Source organism: Castor canadensis, chromosome 5, assembly GCF_047511655.1.
Source record: "Castor canadensis chromosome 5, mCasCan1.hap1v2, whole genome shotgun sequence".
Classification (NCBI taxonomy): Eukaryota; Metazoa; Chordata; class Mammalia; order Rodentia; family Castoridae; genus Castor; species Castor canadensis.
In genome coordinates this window covers 181,759,859-181,781,527 of record NC_133390.1, presented here as the reverse complement: position 1 = coordinate 181,781,527, position 21,669 = coordinate 181,759,859, and the positions used below count along the sequence as shown (strand labels likewise).

The 21,669-nt window shown below is 48.6% G+C and overlaps 1 protein-coding gene across 5 annotated transcripts in view; it reads left to right on the top strand.

Annotated features, from left to right (window-relative positions):
- The window catches only part of Gmeb2 (glucocorticoid modulatory element binding protein 2), a 39,114-nt gene extending 21,220 nt beyond the window's left edge, over positions 1-17,894 (top strand). For 4 of the 5 annotated variants that reach the window (XM_020161048.2, XM_074075143.1, XM_020161049.2 and 1 more), the window contains exons 3-10: positions 1,259-1,356; positions 2,171-2,298; positions 7,624-7,727; positions 9,014-9,171; positions 11,905-11,976; positions 12,267-12,404; positions 12,664-12,786; positions 13,485-17,894. In XM_020161048.2, coding sequence (XP_020016637.1) covers positions 1,259-1,356; positions 2,171-2,298; positions 7,624-7,727; positions 9,014-9,171; positions 11,905-11,976; positions 12,267-12,404; positions 12,664-12,786; positions 13,485-14,125 — 1,462 coding nt within the window. In that variant the 3' untranslated portion in view covers positions 14,126-17,894. Of the gene's footprint in view, positions 1-1,258; positions 1,357-2,170; positions 2,299-7,623; positions 7,728-9,013; positions 9,172-11,904; positions 11,977-12,266; positions 12,405-12,663; positions 12,787-13,484 lie in introns of those variants that run through there. The other variant, XM_020161050.2, reaches the window with a different exon arrangement.
- Positions 17,895-21,669: the final 3,775 nt, after the last annotated feature.

The window sequence follows — 21,669 nt, the reverse complement described above, 5'->3', positions numbered from 1 at the left end:
GGTGTTTTCTTCCTCATACACTGAAAGTTTTTATTTGTTTTTATTTTTGAAGTCATACTTATCTTTATTTCTGAATTTTATATAAGAAATCCCTTTACCACTTAATAGCTAATAAAAGTAATTCTCTTTTTTTCTTTTAATACTTTTATAGTTTCATCTTTTACCTTTACTTTTGGTTTGTCCATAATTCACTTAGTTTAAGATGAGGGTAGGCCATGGTGAATTTTTTTCCTGGGTTAGGGGTGTAGGTCAGTAGAGTGCTTGCCTAGCATGCATGAGGCTCTGGGTTTGAACTCTTAACTCTGCAAAAAACCTATTTTCTTGTATAATAGTATGAAATCATTGCAATTAAAATAAAAAACTTTTATTACAAAAGAAATGAAAGTTTAGAATCCCACAGAAGCATTTGTTGCTCCCATAAATCCTTCATGCTGGCTTTACTTGCCCATGCTATTCTGAGACCATCAAGAACAGCACAAAATGCAAGCTGCATATTCTCCTGAGGACAGCACATGGAACTCTCCTCATGCACTCTGTCACCTGACTATGTAGCCACCGCAATTTTTGAATAAAGTTAGAAAAGTCTAAAGGATGTGTCAGCAATGAGATGTGACCTTACACCACAAGTACTCTTTTTTTTTTTGCTTTTTGGTAGAACTGGGGCTTGAACTCAGGGCTTTGCACTTGTAAAGCAGGGGCTCTACTACTTGAACCACTCCTCCAGTCCATTTTTCTGTGGTTGTATTGGAGATGGGGGTCTTCTGTTTGCCTGGGCTGGCCTTAAACCGTGATCCTTCCAATCTCAGCCTTCAAGTAGCTAGGATTTAAGTGTGCCATGCATGGGTTGCAGATTGTGCTCAAGGAGTCTGGTGTTCTCTTATTTCTTTTCTTTTTTGGTGGTATTGGAGGTTTGAATTCAGTGCCTCGTGCTTGCCAGGCAGGAGGCAGATGTTCTACCACTTGAGCCATGCCCCAGCCCTTTTTGCTTTAGGTATATAGGAATAGGGTCTCAAGTTTATTCTTGATTCAGCCTGGATTTCAGTCTTCCTATTTATGCTTCCCACATAGCTGGGATGACAGCCATGTGCCACCACATCTAGCTTTTATTGGTTGAGATGGGGGTCTCTCACAAACTTTTTGCATGGGCTGGCCTCAAATCTCAGTCCTCCACTCTCTGCCTCCTGAGTACCTACAATTACAGGCATGAGCCCCTAAGCCTGGCTTTGATGTTCTCTTTCTTTCTCTCACTGATTACCAGGGGCGACCTGACTGAAGATAACATGGAGACAGAAAATGCAGCAGCTGCAGCTGCCGCAGCCTTCACAGCCTCTTCGCAACTCAAGGAAGCCGTGTTAGGTAGGAAGCCATATTAGGTGGGACATGAGTTAGGTGAGAAGTGTGTTAGGTGGGTAGCCTGCCTTCTGTGCATCTCGTGGCTGTGGGGCCAGGAGTCTCGTCCTGTGATTGAGATGGGTAACAGTCAGGGCTAACAAGGCCCTTGTCTGGGTTGTTCCCTAGTGTGTGAGAGGCCAAGCCCCTGAACGAGGAGGCATGTTGTTTCTGTAATGATAGGCACCTCTGCTGGTGGATGGTGGGAAGAACAAAGAAGGGTTACCCCAGATCTTGCAGCTCTCTCCTCTTTTTGGATTTTGTTGCTATCTCTAAATCTGTTGCTATGACTATCAGTGAGTGGTGGAGGTGTTCTTTAACACTTGTGAGACTTTGTGTCTTCCAGATTAAAGCCCTGGGATTCCTAAGACCTACCTTCCCTAGCATTGTTTCAACTAAAGCTTTTTTTTTTTTTTTTTTTTTTTTGGTTGGACTGGAGTTTGAACCCAGGGCTTTGCTTGAGCTATATGCCTCCACTCCTCAACTAAAACTTTATTTAATTTCCTATATGGCTCTTCAGCTGACCCATAGGTTCATGGGATTACATTAACATTACTGTTAATAGTTACTGGTAATAGCTAAATCTACTTTGTGGATTCGTCTGAAAGTCTGACTGGGATCGATGAGAATCCCTGCCCACCTTGGCTCTATTTTGGGACTTCCTTGATCTCTGTTTTGGTTCCCAGGTTGGCACCAGCTTTGTGTATTTGCAAGAGGTGCTTTGGAGAGGTTGTAACTGATTTTCTGTTTCTACCCTTTCCTGTCATGTGCCTGTGAGAAGTGAAGATGGCTGAAGAGGGGGAGAACTTGGAGGCTGAAATTGTGTACCCCATCACCTGTGGAGACAGCAGAGCCAACCTGATTTGGAGGAAGTTTGTGTGCCCTGGCATCAATGTGAAATGTGTTCAGGTGAGGGTCAAGTGAAGTTACACCTTCACCTGCATGTGCTTCTGCTCTGGGGGCATGACCTGTGCCAGATGCCCAGGAGGCTAGAATCCCATGGGCTTGAAAAGACCAAGGAGGCTCGGCAGACAGGGCACAGTGAGGAAAAGCCTCCAGCAGGAATAATGCCTGCTGTGGAGTGAAGCAGTGGGAGGCAGACAGGAAGGTGGCATTGCTCATGTGGTGGAGGCTGTGGCGTCTGAGTTGGGGAGTGACCTTGTTTGGCAGATTGAGATGAGCTTTTAAGAGACTCGTTTAGTGGCTGGAGGGAAGCTAGGTGGGAAAGGCATTCTCTTTCTGGCAACATGGTGAGTGAGTCATACAGACTCACCTTGTATTGAGAACTGCTAAAAATTCCTGCAAGAGATTTTTTTTTTTCATTTTTCTTTTATTATTCATATGTGCATACAAGGCTTGGTTCATTTCTCCCCCCGCCCCCACCCCCTCCCTTACCACCCACTCCGCCCCCTCCTTCTCCCCCCCTCAATACCCAGCAGAAACTATTTTGCCCTTATTTCTAATTTTGTTGTAGAGAGAGTATAAGCAATAATAGGAAGGAACAAGGGTTTTTGCTGGTTGAGATAAGGATAGCTATACAGGGCATTGACTCACATTGATTTCCTGTGCGTGGGTGTTACCTTCTAGGTTAATTCTTTTTGATCTAACCTTTTCTAAAGAGATTTTAATAAAGCATTTCCAGATGCTACTGCAAGTTGGCAGAAAAGGCAGAATTCAGTAGGCCCAGGACCCAAGTGGGGATGCATGGTACAGGCAGGCAAAATGCTGAGTCCAGCTCTTGCCTAAGACCCTTGCAGGTTGGGACAAGGGCTTCCAAGGGTATATTGGCCACCAAAAGAGACCCATGATGTCCTCCCTCCTTATGCCCCTGAGCAAGAGCACTCCTGTTGCCTCTGCTCTGAGCACGAGGTCAGAGATCACCCTCCATGGCCCTCATCTGTGGTCAATGTGGTCAGAAACCTCAGTGGAGGAAAGTTTAGTGATAAGTGGTTCCTGACTGGCACTTCCCCCATAATCTGACAGAAGCATGTGAAAACCCTCTTTAGAGGAATTTACCTTCATCTCAGACTGGAAGTAATTTCCACAAAAATGCAAGAAAAGGAACAGCTCACAAGAAAACAAACAAAACGCTGGGCCGGGCATGGTGGTTCATGTCTGTAATCTCAGCTAGTTGGAAGACAAAATTGGGAGAATTGAGGTTCGAGGCTGGTCCCAGGCAAAAAAGCAAGACCCTATCTGAAAAATAACTAAAGCAAAAGGGGTTGAACATGTGGTTCAAGTGGCAAGCACAAGGCTCTGAGTTCAAACCCCAGTATCACCAAAATAAAGTAAATAAAACACTGGACACAGGAAGCAAGGCAGCCTGTGTGAGCATGTGTTCAAGCAGCAGGCAATGGAGTTAGACCCACAGAAATTGCAGAGGTGGGACTTTTTATTTTCTTGTGATGCTGAGGATTGAACGCAGGGTCTCACACATGCTAGGCAAGTGCTCTACCAGTAAGTCACACCTCAGCTCCAGGCATTGGGATTTTAAGACATAATATTAACAATTATGTTTATTTAAAGAAATAAAAGAGTTAAGTATAAACAGATTTGACAAAAACCCAAGTCAAAATGAAGAATAGAATTAGAATTAAATCCTTGGTGGACAGGTTCAGATATGAGACAAGCTGAAGAGATGGTTAGTGAACTGAGGGATAAAACTAAAGAAGTCATCCAGAATACAGTCCAAAGATGCAAGAAGGTTGTAAATAGAAGCTAGAGAAAACCTGGCATGTCTGTTTACAAAGAGGGAAGCTAAGGACTTCATAAAAAGGGGTCCCTCAGCCCACAGTTTGAGGGACCTGACATATTTCCAAGTTGGATGAAAAGACTCTGCTGCCTTCATCTGTGACAATTTAACATTAAAATAAATAATAGTACTCAGGCACTGATGGCTCATGCCCATTATCCCACCTTCTTGGAAGGCTGAGAAAGGGAAGATCATGGTTTGAGGCCAGTTCAGGCACATAGCAAGACCCCATCTCCAAAATAACCATAGCAAAATAGATTGGAAGTATGGCCTGCTTTGCAAGCATGAAGTCCTGAGTTCAAACCCCAGCCCTATCAAAACAAAAAACAAAAAAACCCACTAATAATAAATAACAGTAGGCTGGGGTGTAGCTCAGGGGTAAAGTGCTTGCCTAGCATGTGTGAGACCCTCGGTTTAACCCTAGTACCACAAGAGAAGAAGAGAAACCGTGGTCACGAATTTCAACTTGAATGGGATCAAAGTCTGTGAGTCCATATTTATTATGGTGTATTTCATGTCATTTGTTCTTACTTATATTAAGTGTACTTATTTATATTAAGTACATGGACAGGGAGAAGTGAAGCACTCACCTGATGCGAGAATGCCAGCTAATGAATATGGAAGGAGTGGTAGATGGGCTAGGACTCCTCAGTGGGTGTTCAAACTAGTCATGAAGGATGATGAGGAGCATTCTCAAAGTATTCCTCAAAGATTACATATTATTACAGAGGGAACACACTGCAGTGCAGAAGCCAGCCAGATGCTTCCAGTCCCGGTGGTGAATGTCTGCATTCTCAGTGTCAGACAGTGCCGTCTGATAGAATGGATGGGCAGGAATTCCTGTGTATTCCTGCTAAAAATTCACAGCCTGATTCTACTCCTGAGAAAACCTCAGACGCAAATTGAGAGACAGTCTACAAAGTACCTGATGTGAATGCTTTAAAAATGTCAACATGAAGAAAGACAATGGCAGACTGAGAAGCCATTCCATAGTAAAGGAGCCTGAAGAGCTATGTGGCCATATACTTCAATCTTGGTTTGAGTATTGGTTGCATCAGGAAAAAAATAGTGAGAAAGGCAGTTTGTGAATTTGAATGAACTACAGATTAGATAATAATGCACTAGTGATAACTTCCTGATTTTGAGACTTGTTCTGTGATTGTGTTTGAATGCCTTGTTGTTAAGAAATCTGTATAAGCACCCTGGGGTGGAAGGCTGAGTCCAGAAGAGGGCAATGTGTGTGTATACATGACCATATGGAGGTGATGGTGCAGAAGAGCCAGATGAAATAGCTGTGAATCCACAGGAAGGTGAAATGGAGCTCCTTGGGCTATTTTTGGATTTATTCTGTAAGTTTGAAATTATATCAAAATTAAAAGTTAGATAAAAAATGTGCATTATCATAATGATGCACCAGAACAACAGGGAGGAAGAACCTCAAAGCAGCCAAAGAGCAGAGGAGAGCCGTTTAGAAGAAAGATCCTGAAAGTGGTATGGTGGAAGCCAGAGGTAGTGGGACTGGACCCTCCCTGTCCAAAAGAGAATGATTTTGTATGGTGAGATTATCTCTGAAAGTGAGGGTGAAATAGACTTTTTCAGGCAAAACTGAGTTGCCACCAGTAAATCTGCCTTAAGGGACATTCTGAATGTTTCAGGCTGAGGAAAAATGATCCTGGAGAGAAGTGTGAGATACAAGGAGTGAAGGGTGAGGAGACATGAGGGCAGATCCGACAGTTGACTGCCAGCATTGATGGTGATATCTTAGGAGGAGTTAAAGACAAAACACTGGCCACATAGCAGTGCCCAGGGACCTGTGGGCTCAGCCATTGGGGAATGTAGAGCTCACAGAGAAGAACCTGGAGCTCAGAAGGGCAAGAAAGGGAAGGAGCAGCAAGTGGAACAGACAAGGCTAGTGGAGCAAAAGCGCCGGACTTGAGTAGAAATAGGCTAGGCAGGCATAAGCCAGGTGGCAGAGGTGGCATCTGTGTCTGAGGATGAAGGACAGCGTATGCTGGTGGCCACAGGAGTCTTCCAGAGGACTCTATCCTTACCAGGGAAGGGAGTACTCTTACCTGCTGTTCTGGGTAATAAGAGAGTGTACAGATGCTCAGAGCATTGGGGTCATTGTCTCCATCAGCACTTGTTCCCCAGGCTGGTCACAGCAGCCGTGACTATGGCTGCATGCCAATGTGCTCTGCTTGGGGGCAGAGGGCCCTGGAGAGGCACCCTCCAGGGTTCAAAAATTCATTCCCAATCTGCTTGTTTTCCAAGTCAACATGGGCTTATTTCCTTCTTTTGTTTAACAAGATTGAATAGGGTATTTTACTCTTTCAGAGGCTTTCTTATTTTTTGGTGGTGCTGGGGTTTGAACTCAGAGCCTCATGCTTGCTAGGCATACACTCTACCACTCAAGCCATACTCCCAGCCCTTTTTTGCTTTAGTTATTTTTGAGGTAGGATCTCATCTTTTTGCCCAGGGCCAGCTTCAGAACACAATCCTCCTACTTATGGACTCCTGTGTAGCTGGGATCACAAGTGCACACTGCTGTGCTAGGTTTATTGATTGAGATGGAGTCTTACTAACTTTGCCTGGGCTGGCCTCAAATTGTGATCCTCCAGATCTTTGCCTCCTGAGCAGGGATGAGCCACTACACCCAGCCCTTTCTCAGGCTTTCTGCACTCCAGCATAGGGTAAACTAGCAAGCCTCAGAACCCCGTCAATCAGGAGAATGGTTCCCCTGACTTTGAAATGGATGTATGAAAGCATCATGCAAGACAGGGTGGCCTTAGGAGTAGGCCTGGCTGGGCAAAGGGGGTCATTCACAGCTTAGTTTAAATGCTTGTATATTTTGATTAATATCATCTATTATGATGTAATTTGGGTATGTATTGCTTACAGAATAAATAGCATATAAGAAGGAGGTCTGAGACAGGCACTGGTGGCTCATGCCTGTAATCCTACCTACTCAGGAAACATAGATCAGGAGGATTGCAGTTTGAAGCCAGCCCAGGTAGTATGCGAGACCCTATCTCAAAAATACTCAGTATAAAAAAGGGCTGGTAGACTGGCTTAAGTGGTAGAGTGCCTGCCTAGCAAGTGTGAGGTACCACAAAAGAAAGGAGGTCTGCTGTATCCTGTCTGGAGGAAGAGAGTGCCACAGGTTTTCTGCTCTGCGTTCACCCTTCCTCCATCCCCTCATTCCCCCTCTCCAGTCTCACACATAGTAGGTGCACCTTGTGGGGCTGCAGCATGCCCATGTGTCAGGTAGAGAGCCAGTTCCCACTCGTCACTTGCCTACACTGCGTTGTTATACCTGAGCGTTCTGCAGTGTGCCCTGCAACTTGCAGAGCCATGCTGTGGGTCTCATCCCTACAGCAAACCCCTGGTGCAGGCTCAGGCAGGAGGGGAGAAGAGGGCATGCTGGAGCTCCACCAGACCTGTGTCTGGCTGAGCTGACCTTGCACTGCTGTGCCTCCCTCCAGTATGACGAGCATGTGATCAGCCCAAAGGAGTTTGTGCACCTGGCGGGAAAGTCCACTCTGAAGGACTGGAAGAGAGCCATCCGAATGAACGGCATCATGCTCAGGTGGGCATCTGGCCAGTAGGGACAGTGGGAGGGGCTTGTAGCCATTGCTTTTTTCATTTGGTTTTGGGTTTTTGAAGACGAGGTGCATTTTAGATGTGGTGGGTGCTGATAGCTACCTCCTGAGTGGCCCACCCAAGGAGGTGGATCCCCCCCATCCTCTCAGCAGTGACACTGCCAGACATCTAGAGTGGTATTTTTGGGTTAAATCTCATTTTAATTTCTACTGTTTTTTTTAACCTGGATACACTCATAGCTTGTCAGCAGTTTTTTAAAATTATAGGTATAATTTGGTTTTTGTGCATCCGATAGGCAGCTTAGTTTACTCTCTTTTGCACATCCTTTCCTTCTGTCTTTTTTTCATCACTTTTGTCTGAAATCTCATACGAAGTACAAATAGTAGGTAAACCCTGCTTGGCTTGCATTCTTTATGAACTGACAGCCAAGCCTGAGTCTGTATGCTTGGAAGGCTCAGGTGTCATAGGGAGAGTGCTGGCAGCCAGTGTCCATCTTGCTTCCTAAGCAGGTGCACTGCTTTGTGCCAGAGTCAGTTTGGCCTCAGAGTGACTAACCCCAGGTCCTTCCTCACAGCTCTCAGCCCCATACCACTGAGCTACCTTCTGGTTTTTGTAGAATGTAGATGTGTCATGTGGGAAGTGTGTTATGCACTGCACCTGTTCCTAAGGCCAACACTGCCCACAGGCCAAGTGAGACCAGACTCTGACTGTCCATTCACGAGGCATAGCAGGCTGGCTGAGACACCTAGCTTAGATCCAAGGCTGCAGCAGAGGCAGGAAGGGGGGTTTGGAGGGCAGATCCTAGTAGCTCAGAGCAGTCACCTCTCTGGTAGATGAATTTGAGTGCTCACAGCCTTGAGTGCTGTCGTAGGGATCGTGGGGCAATCCTGTACCTTTCATAGGGCAAGGCTTCCCTAGAAATGATTCCCACCTACATCTGCCTCAGAACTGAGCCACTTGCCACCTTGGTTAGCTGTGGGTCTGTTCCCCTGGAGCTGCAGTCACAGTGTGGACAGACAACTCCAGGTCACCCACCAGCTAGTGCTCTCGTCTCCTTCCTGTGGATGGAATGCTGTGTAAGTGGCTTGGGGTGACTGCGCTATCTGTAGCACATTCCCAGGTGGGGTGCAGCCTACCTCCCTCTTCACAGGAGCCTGACCCCGATTGGTGCCTCTGCTGAGACCTGTTCCTTGCAGGTGGATAGTCCAAGTCAGAGTGGTGGGTGAGGTGTTTGGGTTGGGTCCCACCTGGGCTGCTCTGTCCTCTCCACAGGAAGATCATGGACTCCGGGGAGCTGGACTTCTACCAGCACGACAAGGTCTGCTCCAACACTTGCCGCAGCACCAAAATTGACCTCTCGGGCGCCCGTGTGTCCCTGAGCAGCCCCACTTCCACTGAGTACATCCCGCTTACTCCAGCCGCGACTGATGGTAGGTGCAAAGGACTGCCCATCTCTCACGTCAGAGCAGCTGTTCTGACCAGCCCCCTTGGGCTGCTGTGCACCTCTCCTGCTACCTGCAGGCAGCCACCATCCACGGGGCCCTGCAATGTGGGTTGGCCTCATTCTTTCTGGTAGGAAGTCTGATGAATCACTGGGCTCATTGACAAGGAGGGTTACTCTTCTTTTCCGTCATTTTTATTATAAAGTAGTAATCTGTATGTAGAGAAGGGTATTGAGAACAGTATAGGTAGGGGCTGCCAGTACCTCCCAGACCTCTTCCCTCCCACCCGAGGTCTGCCTTGATGTGAGGGTGCCCTCCCCTCCATGCTTGACAGTTTACGGAGCTGTGTCTTTCTTAGACCTCTTGGTATCGGCAGCAAGTTTTCTCTGCCACTTGGATTTTGGGTGACTGTTTAGGACATTCTTCTTGATAATCTCTTGTTCAGAACTGAAGAAGGATTAAATTTTTCCTGGAACTCCACTGAACTTCTGAATGAGAAATTCTTTTCTAAATTGAGGCAAGATGGAAGTTGTATCCTAAGCTTCTAGTCGCATCACCTGGTGATGTTGGGCAGTGTGGTCTTTTCAGCACTGTCACTTGCTATCACTAAACTATCACTCCTGTGTTGGGCAAGGGTGTGCTTCCATATGATCAGGGACATCTTCTTTGCTCACCCAGGTGGAGGTACTTGAGGGATCTTGACATACTGCTGGTGAGAAGGAGAGTGAGGCCTAGGGTGTCCTGAGGTCTCATCATTCTGCCAGTGTGTCCTTCCCTGCACCCTTCTTGGAAGGCTGGCTGGTTGCAGTGCTGCATCCTTAGGAGACACCTAGGGACACTAAGGTTGCTGCAATCAGAAGAGCTGACCTTTGTCAGCCCTTTGCTCAGTCTTTAGTTATACTTTACAGAGACTTGAGGATGTTGCTTATCAGCTCCTTTCTGTAACAGCCCCAGGCTGGATGCTGGGACTTGGGAGGAGCCCCTCCTACAATACACTGGAGCTCAAGGCAGTGTAGAGAGGGGATGGTCAGGGTCTGGTGCTACCTCAGAGGTTGAGCCCAGAACCCTCTGCCCTGCCTTATCTTTTTTTTTTTTTTAATTAACATACATTAATAACATGAAGGGATTTCATTTTGATAATTCCATACATGCATAGTGTTCCTTGAACAAGTTCATCCTCCATTATATTTGCATCTCTTCCTCTCCTTGCCCTGCTGAGGCTAGTGAGGTGTTCTGAGCACACTTAGGGCAGGCTGGACTAAGCTATGGTATTGTATGGATTAGGTGAATTGAATGTATTTTCAACCAGATGTATTTCCAACTGATGATGTGTTTATCAGTGTGTAACCTCATCATAACTGGAGGAACATCTGTTCACTTACTACTTCAAGCCTTAGTAAAATGGTGGTTAGCCCAGAATACCAGTTTCATGGGATTTGTGAAATTGTTTTGTGGATCCCATGCAAAAGGGCAAAAGGTGTTTTTTTGTTGTTGTTTTTGGTGGGATAGGGATTTGAACTCAGGACTTCATACTTACAGAGCAGGCACTCTACCGCTTGAGCCACACTGCTAGGCCAACTTGCTGTGGTTAGTTTTGGAGATGGAGCCTCCTGAACTGTTTGCCTAGGCTGGCCTTAAACTCTGGTCCTCACAATCTCAGACTCTCAAGTAGCTAGGATTACAAGCTTGAGTCACCAGTGCCCGACCGAAGTTTATATAGAATAGCTCCCACAGTGGAATGAATGATCAATAAATAGTGGTATCCAGGAAAAAAAAAAAGGAATTGGGTAGGGTGACTGGCACCACTAATACCATCTCCTGAGGGAAGGCTAGGCTTTTTGAGCCTCTAATCAAGGCCAAGGCACCTGGGAAAGGCAGTCAGGGTTAGGATTTAGCTCTTCCCATGGTTTGGTCTCCTTGGCTTGGGACCTCTAAAAACATTTGACTTGGCCCCTATATGGTTAGTAAAAGGTTGTATACCAGCCCAAACTATGAAAAACATTTGTTCATGCCCCGATTGATTCCAGGTATGATAATATTCACCAGCACTACATCTTTGATAAGTGGGAAAGGCCGGCATAAGGTTGGAAAGCTTTCTTGAACTCCGCCTGTTTCCGGGTCTACCTCTGAGCCAGGTCTGTGCATGAAGCCTCTGTTGGGAACTCGAAAACTTCCAAGTGTGAACTGTGTGGACAGTTGGGTTTGCAGGCACTGGAAATGGACTCAGGGATAAGCCAGAGTGGATGGTTTGTCTCTCTCTGACTTAGAAAAATGGAAATGCGATAGGCTTACTATGGCATCAATGAAACAGATAGATGAGAGATAAAGGTGAAGTCCAGCCATTTTCTTAGCCAGAGAAAGGAGACAAGGTGGGAAGATAGCCTCCTTGCCTGGCGCTAATGGTCAGTCCAGTGGCCATTCAGTCACACACTTGTTGGGTCAAGTTGCAATGGGACCAGAGGAGCAAAATGGTGGCAATTGCTGAAACTGGGTGATGACTCAGGTATTTTCATTTGTGTGGTAGAAGACATCTGTGATTAAAAATAAACTCACTGTGAGGCACAAAGTCCTTTGGCTACACTAGTGTGGTTGTTTGTCAATTCTGTGAAAAGGGTTATAAGAAGGGATTTAGATGTAGCCTTGGGAGGATCGGCAGGCCTGTGAGGTCATAGGAGCCACCATGCAGAGCAGCACCTACCTACAATTCTGCTTTGTCTGCAGTGAATGGCTCACCTGCCACCATCACCATAGAGACCTGTGAGGACCCTGGTGACTGGACCACAGCCATTGGAGGTATGGGCCCTGTGGGCTTCTCAGAAATGCAGGTGGGCCCATGGGAGAAGTTGCCAGCCTGTGTTCTGGCCCTTGTGGAGTCAGGGTCTGGCCACTCTTATCCGGGGTGCTCTGAGGTGGAGCTCAGCCACTGACCCATTAGACTTAGGGACGTTGATGTGGAGCTCAGCATCCTGTGCTCTGACCTCCTGATGTGATGTCCTTGTGGCTGTGCCTTGCGCTTTCCTGCTGTGGGCAGCTCCATGCACTGACACTCTTCCTGCCCACCTGGCCCCCTCCTTCCCTCACAGATGACACATTTGCCTTCTGGCGAGGGCTGAAGGACGCCGGCTTGCTGGACGAGGTCATACAGGAGTTCCAGCAGGAGCTGGAGGAGACCATGAAAGGCCTGCAGCAGCGGGTGCAGGACCCCCCCCTGCAGCTCCGAGGTGAGGGGACCTGAGTCACCCTCCTGCCAGCTCCCCCAAGGCCCTGCCATGCAGCTGGGATAGAGGCCCAGCCTAGACACAGGACCCTGCTGCACTGAAGGGAGCTGGCAGCGGGAGGGTCGCTTAGTGTGCGTCTAGACTCCTGTGGAGCTGTTTCTTCCTGCTGGCCTGATTGCTGAGGAGTCAGTCCAGTACTGGGGTTTAGGCCCTCTAGGAAGGGGCTCAGGTTCTCACCAGTTATTCATGTTGCTCCTTTAAGATGCTGTCCTTCTCAACAACATTGTGCAGAACTTTGGCATGCTAGACTTGGTGAAGAAGGTGCTGGCCAGCCACAAGTGCCAGATGGACCGCTCACGGGAACAATATGCTCGGGACCTGGCAGGTATGCCTGGTGATAGGCTGGGGGTTCTGGGAGTCCAGAGACTCACTTCTCTGGCTGTGTGTCCACTCACTTTTCTGAGATACAGGCACGTGGGTGAGCTTGTCATTTTTGTGGCCCAGGAAGTGAGAAGATCATAGGCATCACTCATGAAAGAGTCAGTAAAACCCCAGTGACTGTAACTAGACCCGGCCAGTGCAGAAAGCACAGGTCCTTGTTTACTGACCTTTCTGTGGTGACCCACATTGTTTAAGAAAAAATAGCAGAGAAATGAAAAGACCACTTGGTCCTGCCAGAGCTGGACTGCCCCTGTGGTATTTGTGCATTGTTCCAGCTCTCCCTGATGTCAGCACTTACGTGCATGCACTATGTGTGACCGCATGTGTGTGGGAATAGGCTTATTACCTGGCTGCTTTGGCCCCCAGAGCAACTTTCCATGTGAAACTGACTGGAACACATTAATACCAAGGGGAAGGTCCAGCCCATGGCACTTCGGCCTTTGAGCACTGGACCTGGGTCATCCTGAGAGCCACTGAGGGGCCCGTTGCTGCTGACCTTGCTTTTGGCAGGTGGCCCTGTGGTCATCTGGGTAGCCGTTGGCTGTGGTCTGCCCAGTGATGGTGTGTGTGTCCCCCGAGCCCTGCAGAGACACTGTCCATCCCCATCCCCTTGCTCCATGGTGATGCTTGTGTTCCCTGCAGCCCTGGAGCAGCAGTGTGACGAGCACCGCCGCCGTGCCAAGGAACTGAAGCACAAGTCCCAGCATCTCAGCAACGTGCTCATGACACTGACCCCTGTCTCCCTGCCATCCCCTATGAAGCGGCCCCGGCTTGCACGGGCCACATCTGGACCGGCTGCCATGGCCTCACAGGTGCTTACACAGTCTGCACAGATTGCTCTTGGCCCAGGTGTGCCCGTGTCCCAGCTGACCAGTGTGCCACTTGGCAAAGTGGTGTCCACATTGCCCTCCACTGTCCTGGGCAAAGGCTCCCCTCAGGCTCCTCCAGCCAGCTCACCAGCTTCCCCCCTGCTTGGGGGCTATACAGTCCTGGCCTCCTCAGGCTCCACCTTCCCCAACACAGTGGAGATCCACCCGGACGCGTCTAGCCTCACGGTCCTGAGCACAGCTGCCATGCAGGATGGCAGCACGGTGCTGAAGGTGGTCAGCCCACTACAGCTGCTTACCCTGCCTGGCCTTGGCCCCACCCTGCAGAATGTGGCCCAGGCATCACCTGCGGGCAGCACAATTGTAACAGTGCCCACAGCAGCCACCTCAGGGCCTGAGGAGCACACGGCCACAATCGAGGTGGCTGCAATGGCAGAGGACCACGAGCAGAAGTAGCTGGCAGGAAGGGTGAGGCCCTCAGAGGGTGAGGTCCCTAGGGTGGACAGACTGGCTGCCTTGCCTCAGGCCACTGCTGGCAGAGGCCTCAGGGCTGGCTCAGCACAGGCAGGTCTCATGGGCTGAACCAAAGAGGAATTGCCGGATGAATCAAGAGAAGAAAAAAGGGACACAATGATGCCAGCATCCTGGAAAATAGGTCTTCAAGTTCTAAACTTTCTCCCCTTTTTCTTGGGAAATATACTTTTCCATCTGTTGCTTATTAATCCTGTTTACACATTGGGCCTTGAACAGAAGGTGGGAGATGTTGACCAGGCCTGGGTGCAACTGGTGAAGCAGCAGAGCTGGGGTGGCAGGTGCCCAAGACCCTGCAGGTGCTGGTGGCATCAGAGCCCAGCTGAGTCCCAGTGCCTGCACCTCCCCATTGGGCCTGCTGGAGGGACATTACTGACACATGTCTTGGGAACCATACCCAAGTGTGAAAACCCATGGATCCTATGGATTTGGTTTCTTCCCACAGTTTTCTGTAGGTTTAGTGTGGCTGGCACCTGCTCTCTTGCCTGTGTGGGAATACGTCCCTGGGACTGGGGTACAAATCCTAGGTTGGACCCCCCTTCCTTACCTCCCACAGGTACTCAGGTGGCCAAGGGGCCTGCATAGACTGAGTGTGGCCCAGACACCTTTGCACATGGGTTGCAGGTGTTTTTAAGTGAATTGCTTAGTAGGCTTCTAGGAAGAATCAAATTTATAGCATTTTCAACCAAAACAATGTTGAGTGCCTAGGCTTCTCAAGTCAGCTCTGGGAGGAACCTGGGGCACCTGTGTGTATACCTGGCCAGGTGCTAGAGGTCCTGGGCAGTGCCCCTCCTAGGACAGATATCTGTGGAGGATTCCTCTGGGGGGTGTGCCTTTAGATTCAGGGTGGCTCAGATGGTCCCCTGTGTGCAGCCTGCTATTAGGGCCACCATGACAGTCCTCATATCCCTGAGCCTCCCCCGGAGGTGGAACTAGGGCCCCCTGGCTGACACTGAGTGTTCCCTTTTCCCAGAGAGAGCCCCAGGGCATAAGGGAGGCTGCTCAGAGTGGTGTCAGTATAAGCTTGGGAAGGCAGGACCTGGGATACTCTGTGAAGGATTGTCCATAGGCAGCTCTCAAGGAAGACCATGCAGGGGGCTGTGCTCAGGCCAGAGTCCCTAGAACTAGACGATTTAGAATGTGGAGAGCCATGGCCTCTTGTAGGGTGTGTCCTGGGTTAATCTGAAGGGACCTGCTATCTCCACACTCTCCTGATTCTGTTTGCTGAAGGTCTTTCTCTCAAGGCCCAATAGCAGGAGGAGGCTGCTGTCCTGTTTCGCTGCTTTGAACGGAAATGGCTGTCCTTTTGTTTGTCCATCCATCCCTCTTAAGTCCCAGGCCCCACCTCTGCACTTTTGCTGTGACTGGGTCCCCTATCTGCCTCCCCCTGCCCCATGTCAAGCTACTGAGGTTCTATCTCTTGTTTTCCTTTTGTTATATCATTGTTCACTGTGGTCATGAATCAGCTGGTTTTGGCTGATGTTTACCTGTTTGTGTACATACTCCTTTTTAAAAAAACTTGTTTTTACTTGAGTTGTGAGTCCTGTTACATGTGGCAGTGTGACCCTGTGGGCATCAGGAGGGCTCACAGAGTGGGTGCTGCCCAGTGGCCCTGGAATCCCCACCCCATCCCCAGACAGCTTTAGAGACAGTCTATTAAAACAGCTCCTGCCCTGGGAACCAGGGACCTTGCAGGGGCTTTCTTTGGCCCGTGTCCAGGGTGCTCTCTGTCTTTTGGGTTGTGGGTCAGTTTCTTTTCTTTGTAAAAGCAAGATTGGGATCTTTTCAGCCCCTGCCCCTTAGTCCATGGAGGTAATGGAAGATGAAGTTAATTTCAGAGCCATACAAAAATACTCCCCAAACCAGCTTCGGAATTAATTCCCCTGCCCCCTGTGGCCTCCTACAGACACCTCCTCAGCCCAACCTCCTGGGCTATTCTTGGCAGTGTGGGAGGGGGCACCCAAGTCCTGGAGGAGGAGATACGGTCTGCCCCCCACCACTTACTTGCATCTGCCTCCTGCTGGCTCCTCAGGGTCACTGGGCTCCCAGGGTCACTGGCCTACCAGTGCCACCAGTCCTGCCTTTTGGGCCCACCCAGGACCCAGGAGGGAAGAGCCTCCCTACCATGTGCAAACACGGGTGTTCATGGCTGCCTTCAATTTGGTTTTTGCAGAGGGTGTGAGCTTCTCCCCACACCTGTACAGAGGTGCCAGGAAGGGCAAGTGTTTGAGTTCCATTTTGTGTGTTTTGCAAGTATCTGCTTGGTACTTTGATTTGAAATAAAAACATTTTTCATAATTTGTGCATCTGTCTGTAATGAAAGGCTATGAAGGGATCCAAATTGAATTTGTAAAGATACCAGTGGACAATGCCAGCCTGTCCTGGGTTCCTCAGAGGCATCTACACTCTGAATCCTTTCCAAGTATGGTCTGGGGCTTAGGTCCCTTCCCAGTGTCCTGAGGTCAAATGATTTGCATAACACCAGGTGTTATACTCTGCCCAGTGTGAAGCTTGGTTTTCTGGAGGCCTTATGTGCTCCTCCATGTCTGCTGCTGAATGAGACTTCCACAAACTGGGTGGTTTACAGTCTGGAAGCTAGAGTCCAAGGTTGAGGCAGATGTGTCTGGAGCTGTTCTGAACACAGAGGAGCAGCCCTGTCCCTGTTCTGACCAAAAGCTGGAGTCCCAAATGCTGCCAACAGAGGGCAGGTGGAAGCCACTAACCCTTTCCTCCAAACTGGCTTTGTCCTCCCTCCCTGGCTAGTTCTAGATCCTACTCCAGTGCTGCATCCTCTCTGGTGCCATTGTACCAAAGGCTCCATGGGCAGCTCCCACACACCCTGCAGAGTGGAGAGGCAGACGCCACATAATTTACTCCCAGGAGTTTGGCACAGCATGTCCTTAGAAAGTCAGGGTGTAGACTCCCTTGTGAGTGCTGGCTATGAGGCTCAACTTGGAAGACCTGCCCTGATTTGCTACTTTCCCATCCAATGCTCTCTTGTAATAAAGAGCTAGCAGATGAATCACAGACCCTTCCTGTCACATTTACACTTGGTCAGCCTTTCTGCCTCCTGCCTACTCACTATCCCCCCAGAACGTCTATAGACACCTCAAATTTAATGGGTCCAAGACAATTCTTGCTTCATTTTTCCCCCTGAATCTGCTGCTTCCCACTGTTCCCTGTGCCACCAGCCACCTAGTTGCTTAGCCTATCTTCCTGCATCCTTTCCTTCCCTGGTCAGGTCCCTCCTTCTCTTAGGCCAAGAGGACTACCCTGCCCTGGCCTCTGGCTCACACATCCCAGTGTGTTGTGTTATGGCCTCTTCTGTCACTCAAGTGCTGGCACTGCCTGAAACCCCTCTTCTCTTCCATCCTGAAGATGCTTTCTACTCCTCACATTTGTTGGGGGTTCATTGGCTACAAAATGTAAGCCCATGAGCTCAGAGGAGTCACCTCTTGGCTCATGCCCACGGAGTAGATGTCCCTGGGATCAGGCTTCAGCACTGCATGTTTGAGGAGAATGGGGAGTGGGGAGCGCCTACCCACTCTGGGTGGAGAGTCCACAGAGGGTAGCCTTGAGTAATGTTCCCCTGTCTGGATAGATGACACTTTGTCAGTTCACCTGCGGACGGACGGACATCTTGGTTGTCAACCAGTTTTGGCTGCTGTGAATAAAGCTGCTGTAAGCAACTGTGTGCAGGTATTTGTGTGCCTTTATTTTTTTGTTTTGTAGTGGGACTGGGGTTTGAACTTGGGCCTCTGCAGTTGCAAAGCACACCTCTAGCCCATTTTGCTCTGGTCATTTTGGAAACAGGGTCTCATGAACTATTTGCCTAGGCTGGCCTCGAACCATTATCCTCCCAATCTCAATCTCCCAAGGAGCTAAGATTACAGGTGTGAGTCACTGGCACCTGGCTATTTATGTGCTTTTTAACTCTTGAGTAAATGTCAAGGAGTATTATTGTTGGGTCATAATGGTAAAGCTATATTTAGTTTTGTAAAAAACCACCAAACTGTCTCCCAGAGCAGCTGTACTATTTTGTATTTCTACCAGCAACAAAGGAGGGTTCTTATTGCTCCATATTTTCACTAGCATTTGGTATACTCAAAGTTCTGAATTTTGGCCATTGTAATAGGTGTGCAGTGGTGTTTTGTTTTGTTTTAGACAAGGTCTCACTGTAGCTCAGGCTGGACTCAAAACAAACTCTTAATCTTTCTGCCTCAGTCTTCTGAGTGCAGGGATTATAAGAATGCCCCTCTATGCCTGGCTTCCCTGTTGTTTTAATTTGCAATTCCCTAATGATGATCTGGATCATCACCTGTGTGTTTGTCGTGGTATACATCTCTGTGGAGGTTCAGGTCTTTTGCCTATTTTTAATCAGGTTCATTTTCTCATTGTTGAGCTTTATTGTGTTTTTGGGTTTACTTTTTCTTTTCCTTGGCAGTGCTGAGGACTCAAACCCAGAGTTTTGTGCATGCTAGGCCAACACTCTACTATTGAGCTACATCCCCAGTTCTGTGTTTTTTTTTTCAATGATACTGGGATTTTAACTCAGGGCCTCATGCTTGCTAGGCAGGGACTCTTCCACTTGAGCCACTCCACCAGTTCTGATTTGGTTATTTTTTATATAGGGTCTTGCATTTATGCCCAGGCAGGCCAGAACTGTGGTCCTCCTATTTATGATTCCTACCTAGCTGGGACGACAGGCACCCTTGCTAGGAATGTAGCTGTCCTATATGTGGTGGGAAGTCTCACCTACCCACCCTTCCTTGTCCTTAGCGTGGCACTTCCCTCATTGTTCTGGAGAGTTGGCTGTAGGGGTAGGGGTGAAGACCCAGAATGACTAGGCGAGAGGGCCACCCAGGGTAGTGGGCCATTGGGGATATACCAAAGTGACCCTCAGGAGGGGTCTGATCCAGCTGTAAGTTTGATGGGAGTCAAGGCGGCTTCACAGGTCCAGAGCAGTGGGATGGGGGTAGGCAGGGAATGGCACCACCCCTGTGGGCTCTGACACTCTTCTGAGGCCCTTTCCTGGCCTTGTTGAGATGGTCACTGCCCCTAGGTTTCTGTCACAGGGTCTGATCTGAGGGCTGCAGGCACTGTGCACATTTGGGTCAGTGAAGTGGAGGTTGGAGCATGTGGCATGTGCTGTGGGAAAGGGTGGGTTGAGAGCAGCTAGGAGGACCCAGGGATCAGACCCTTCCCAGGCAGGGGATGTCATTCTGGTCTTTGTGGTAGAGATGCAGCACTCCCCAGCCCAGGAGGAGACTCTCAGAGAGAGAACCCCTGGGGTACTTATGAGAGCTGGGCCCTCTCTGACACATTCAATTGCTTCATTCACTCCTATGGCATACTTTCTGGCTGCGTGGGAAGTGTTGGGAGGACAGAGACAGATGTTAAAGTGCTACTTAGGTGGGTCACACCAGAGCTGCTAGGATCAGCTGAGTGGACATGGCTGCCTTGCAAGCAAGCTGGGCCCGGCTGGAGGACTTCCACTGTCAGTGAGCCTGGAGGGCATCTGGTCGGTAGAGGGTGTGGTGAGATGGAAGTGCCTTTGACCCACTTAGAAGTGTTCACGGTCAGGTTTGCCTACGGAAATGAAACTGAGGCGGAAATGAAACTGAGGGTGTAGAGAGCAGATATTTTGTCTCTATCTAATTTGATAAAATGTAAACAACACACGAAAGTTGGAAACACGCTGCAAAGAACTTCTGTACATTTTTATCTGGATTCAGAATTGTTTCCATCTGTTCCTACGGTATCTGCATTTATATCTTTTTGTTTCTGAACTCCTGGGGAGTAAGAGATCATGTCTTAGGCCTAACACTTCAGTATATATTTCTAAGACCAAGGGCATGTTGACGGTACAACTAGGAATTTGACATAAAATGGTGGTACTTACACAGCCTGTGTTAAACTTGTGTTAACTATCTAATGACTTCAGGCATATGTAAGTTTTCTTCTTAGTTGTAAGGTCCCATTCCAGAGTTCTGTCACACTTGGTTCTTAGGCCTTCTTGGCCTTGGTCTGATCTGGCCTCCTTTGGATCTTTCAGAGGAAAACAGACGGTCACTGAACATTACTCTGGGGTCTGTGTGGCAGGTCCTTGTGATGGAGTCGAGTTCTTGAATCTCTGGCAGGAAGCAGGGTGTTGTGTTCTGGATGCCTTGCCACAGTCTGTGTGTTTCTGATGATGTGAACTCTGACTGCTTGGTTCAGGTGCTGTCTGTATGGTCACTGTGGTGGCTGAACACCTCCTGCAGTCAGTCCTCATTCTTGATGGTCACAGGAAAGAGGAAGCAGGGAGGCCACAGAAGGATGCCGGATTGGATAGGGTGACTGAAGTCTGCATCAGCTTTTTTTTTTTGTCTTTGATTTTATGGTGTTTGCTGCTGGTTGTTGGATGTAGGATGTTGGATGTAGGGAGCATCTAGGATGCTTCCTTTCAGCCTAGAATCCTAGTGTCCTTTGCTGGGCCAGGGAAGCTGCTGGAGGAGTAGGAGGAGACCAATTTGGGCCAGGCATATGTGAGGTGCCTGCTACACACTCAGGAAGCCATGCTGAAAAGGCTGAGAGATGTGAGTGTCTAGGGTCCCAGAGGAGTCTGGGCTTGGGGACTAGATGTAGTCAGCATCAGTACATCTGGGAGGCCAGAAAGGCAGCAACCGACTCTGGCTTGAGCACAGCTGAGAGGCCAGTGATCTACCCACGGCAACTTCTGGGCCCCTGTGCAGAGTCTGCATGATTTGTACCTGAGGTAATATGTTTTTCTCGTTATTTTCATTGAGAAAAGAAGGCACTGTACAAAAATCAATGCTGAGACAACAAGAAGTCCCCTTCCTGCCTCAGCCACAGTTTACTTTGGTTTCTGTAACAGGTTCTGTGCTTACCTACTTTTTTATTTTCATACACCTCAATTTTCTTCTATAGCCAAGTGTCTTGAAAAAAATCTCCAGAACAGTGAGCTGTCCCCTTTTCAAAGGCTTCAGAGTATTCCCTGCATGGGAGGGGGCTGCTGGTGATGAGGTACAGGTGTACCCCAGTACTGAGCGCAGAGAGTCAGTCAGTCTGTGTGATGAGCAGGGAGGCTGCTGTGAGCAGGCCCAGACATCACTCACTGCCTATCTGATGTCTTGGAATCACAGGGTCTGCCCTTGTTCTTTGGGCCAGTGATGCCTAACAACCATCCTGCTGGGGCCTCATTGAACCCCAGCCTGGCTGTGATTCTAGTTTGCATTTTCCTGACAGTTAGGGTGAAACTTTTCCTTAAATTTGGAGCAATTTTTATTTCTGTGTGTGTGTGTGTGTGTGTGTGTATGTGAGAGAGAGAGTGAGAGAGAGAGAGAGAGAGAGAGTGTGTGTGTGAAGTATTGGTTCACATCCTTTGCTTGTTTCTCTCTCAAACTGTGGGCCTTTTTCTAAATTTATACACTCTTTGAAATAAATACTCCATTAAAGAAGTTAGACTT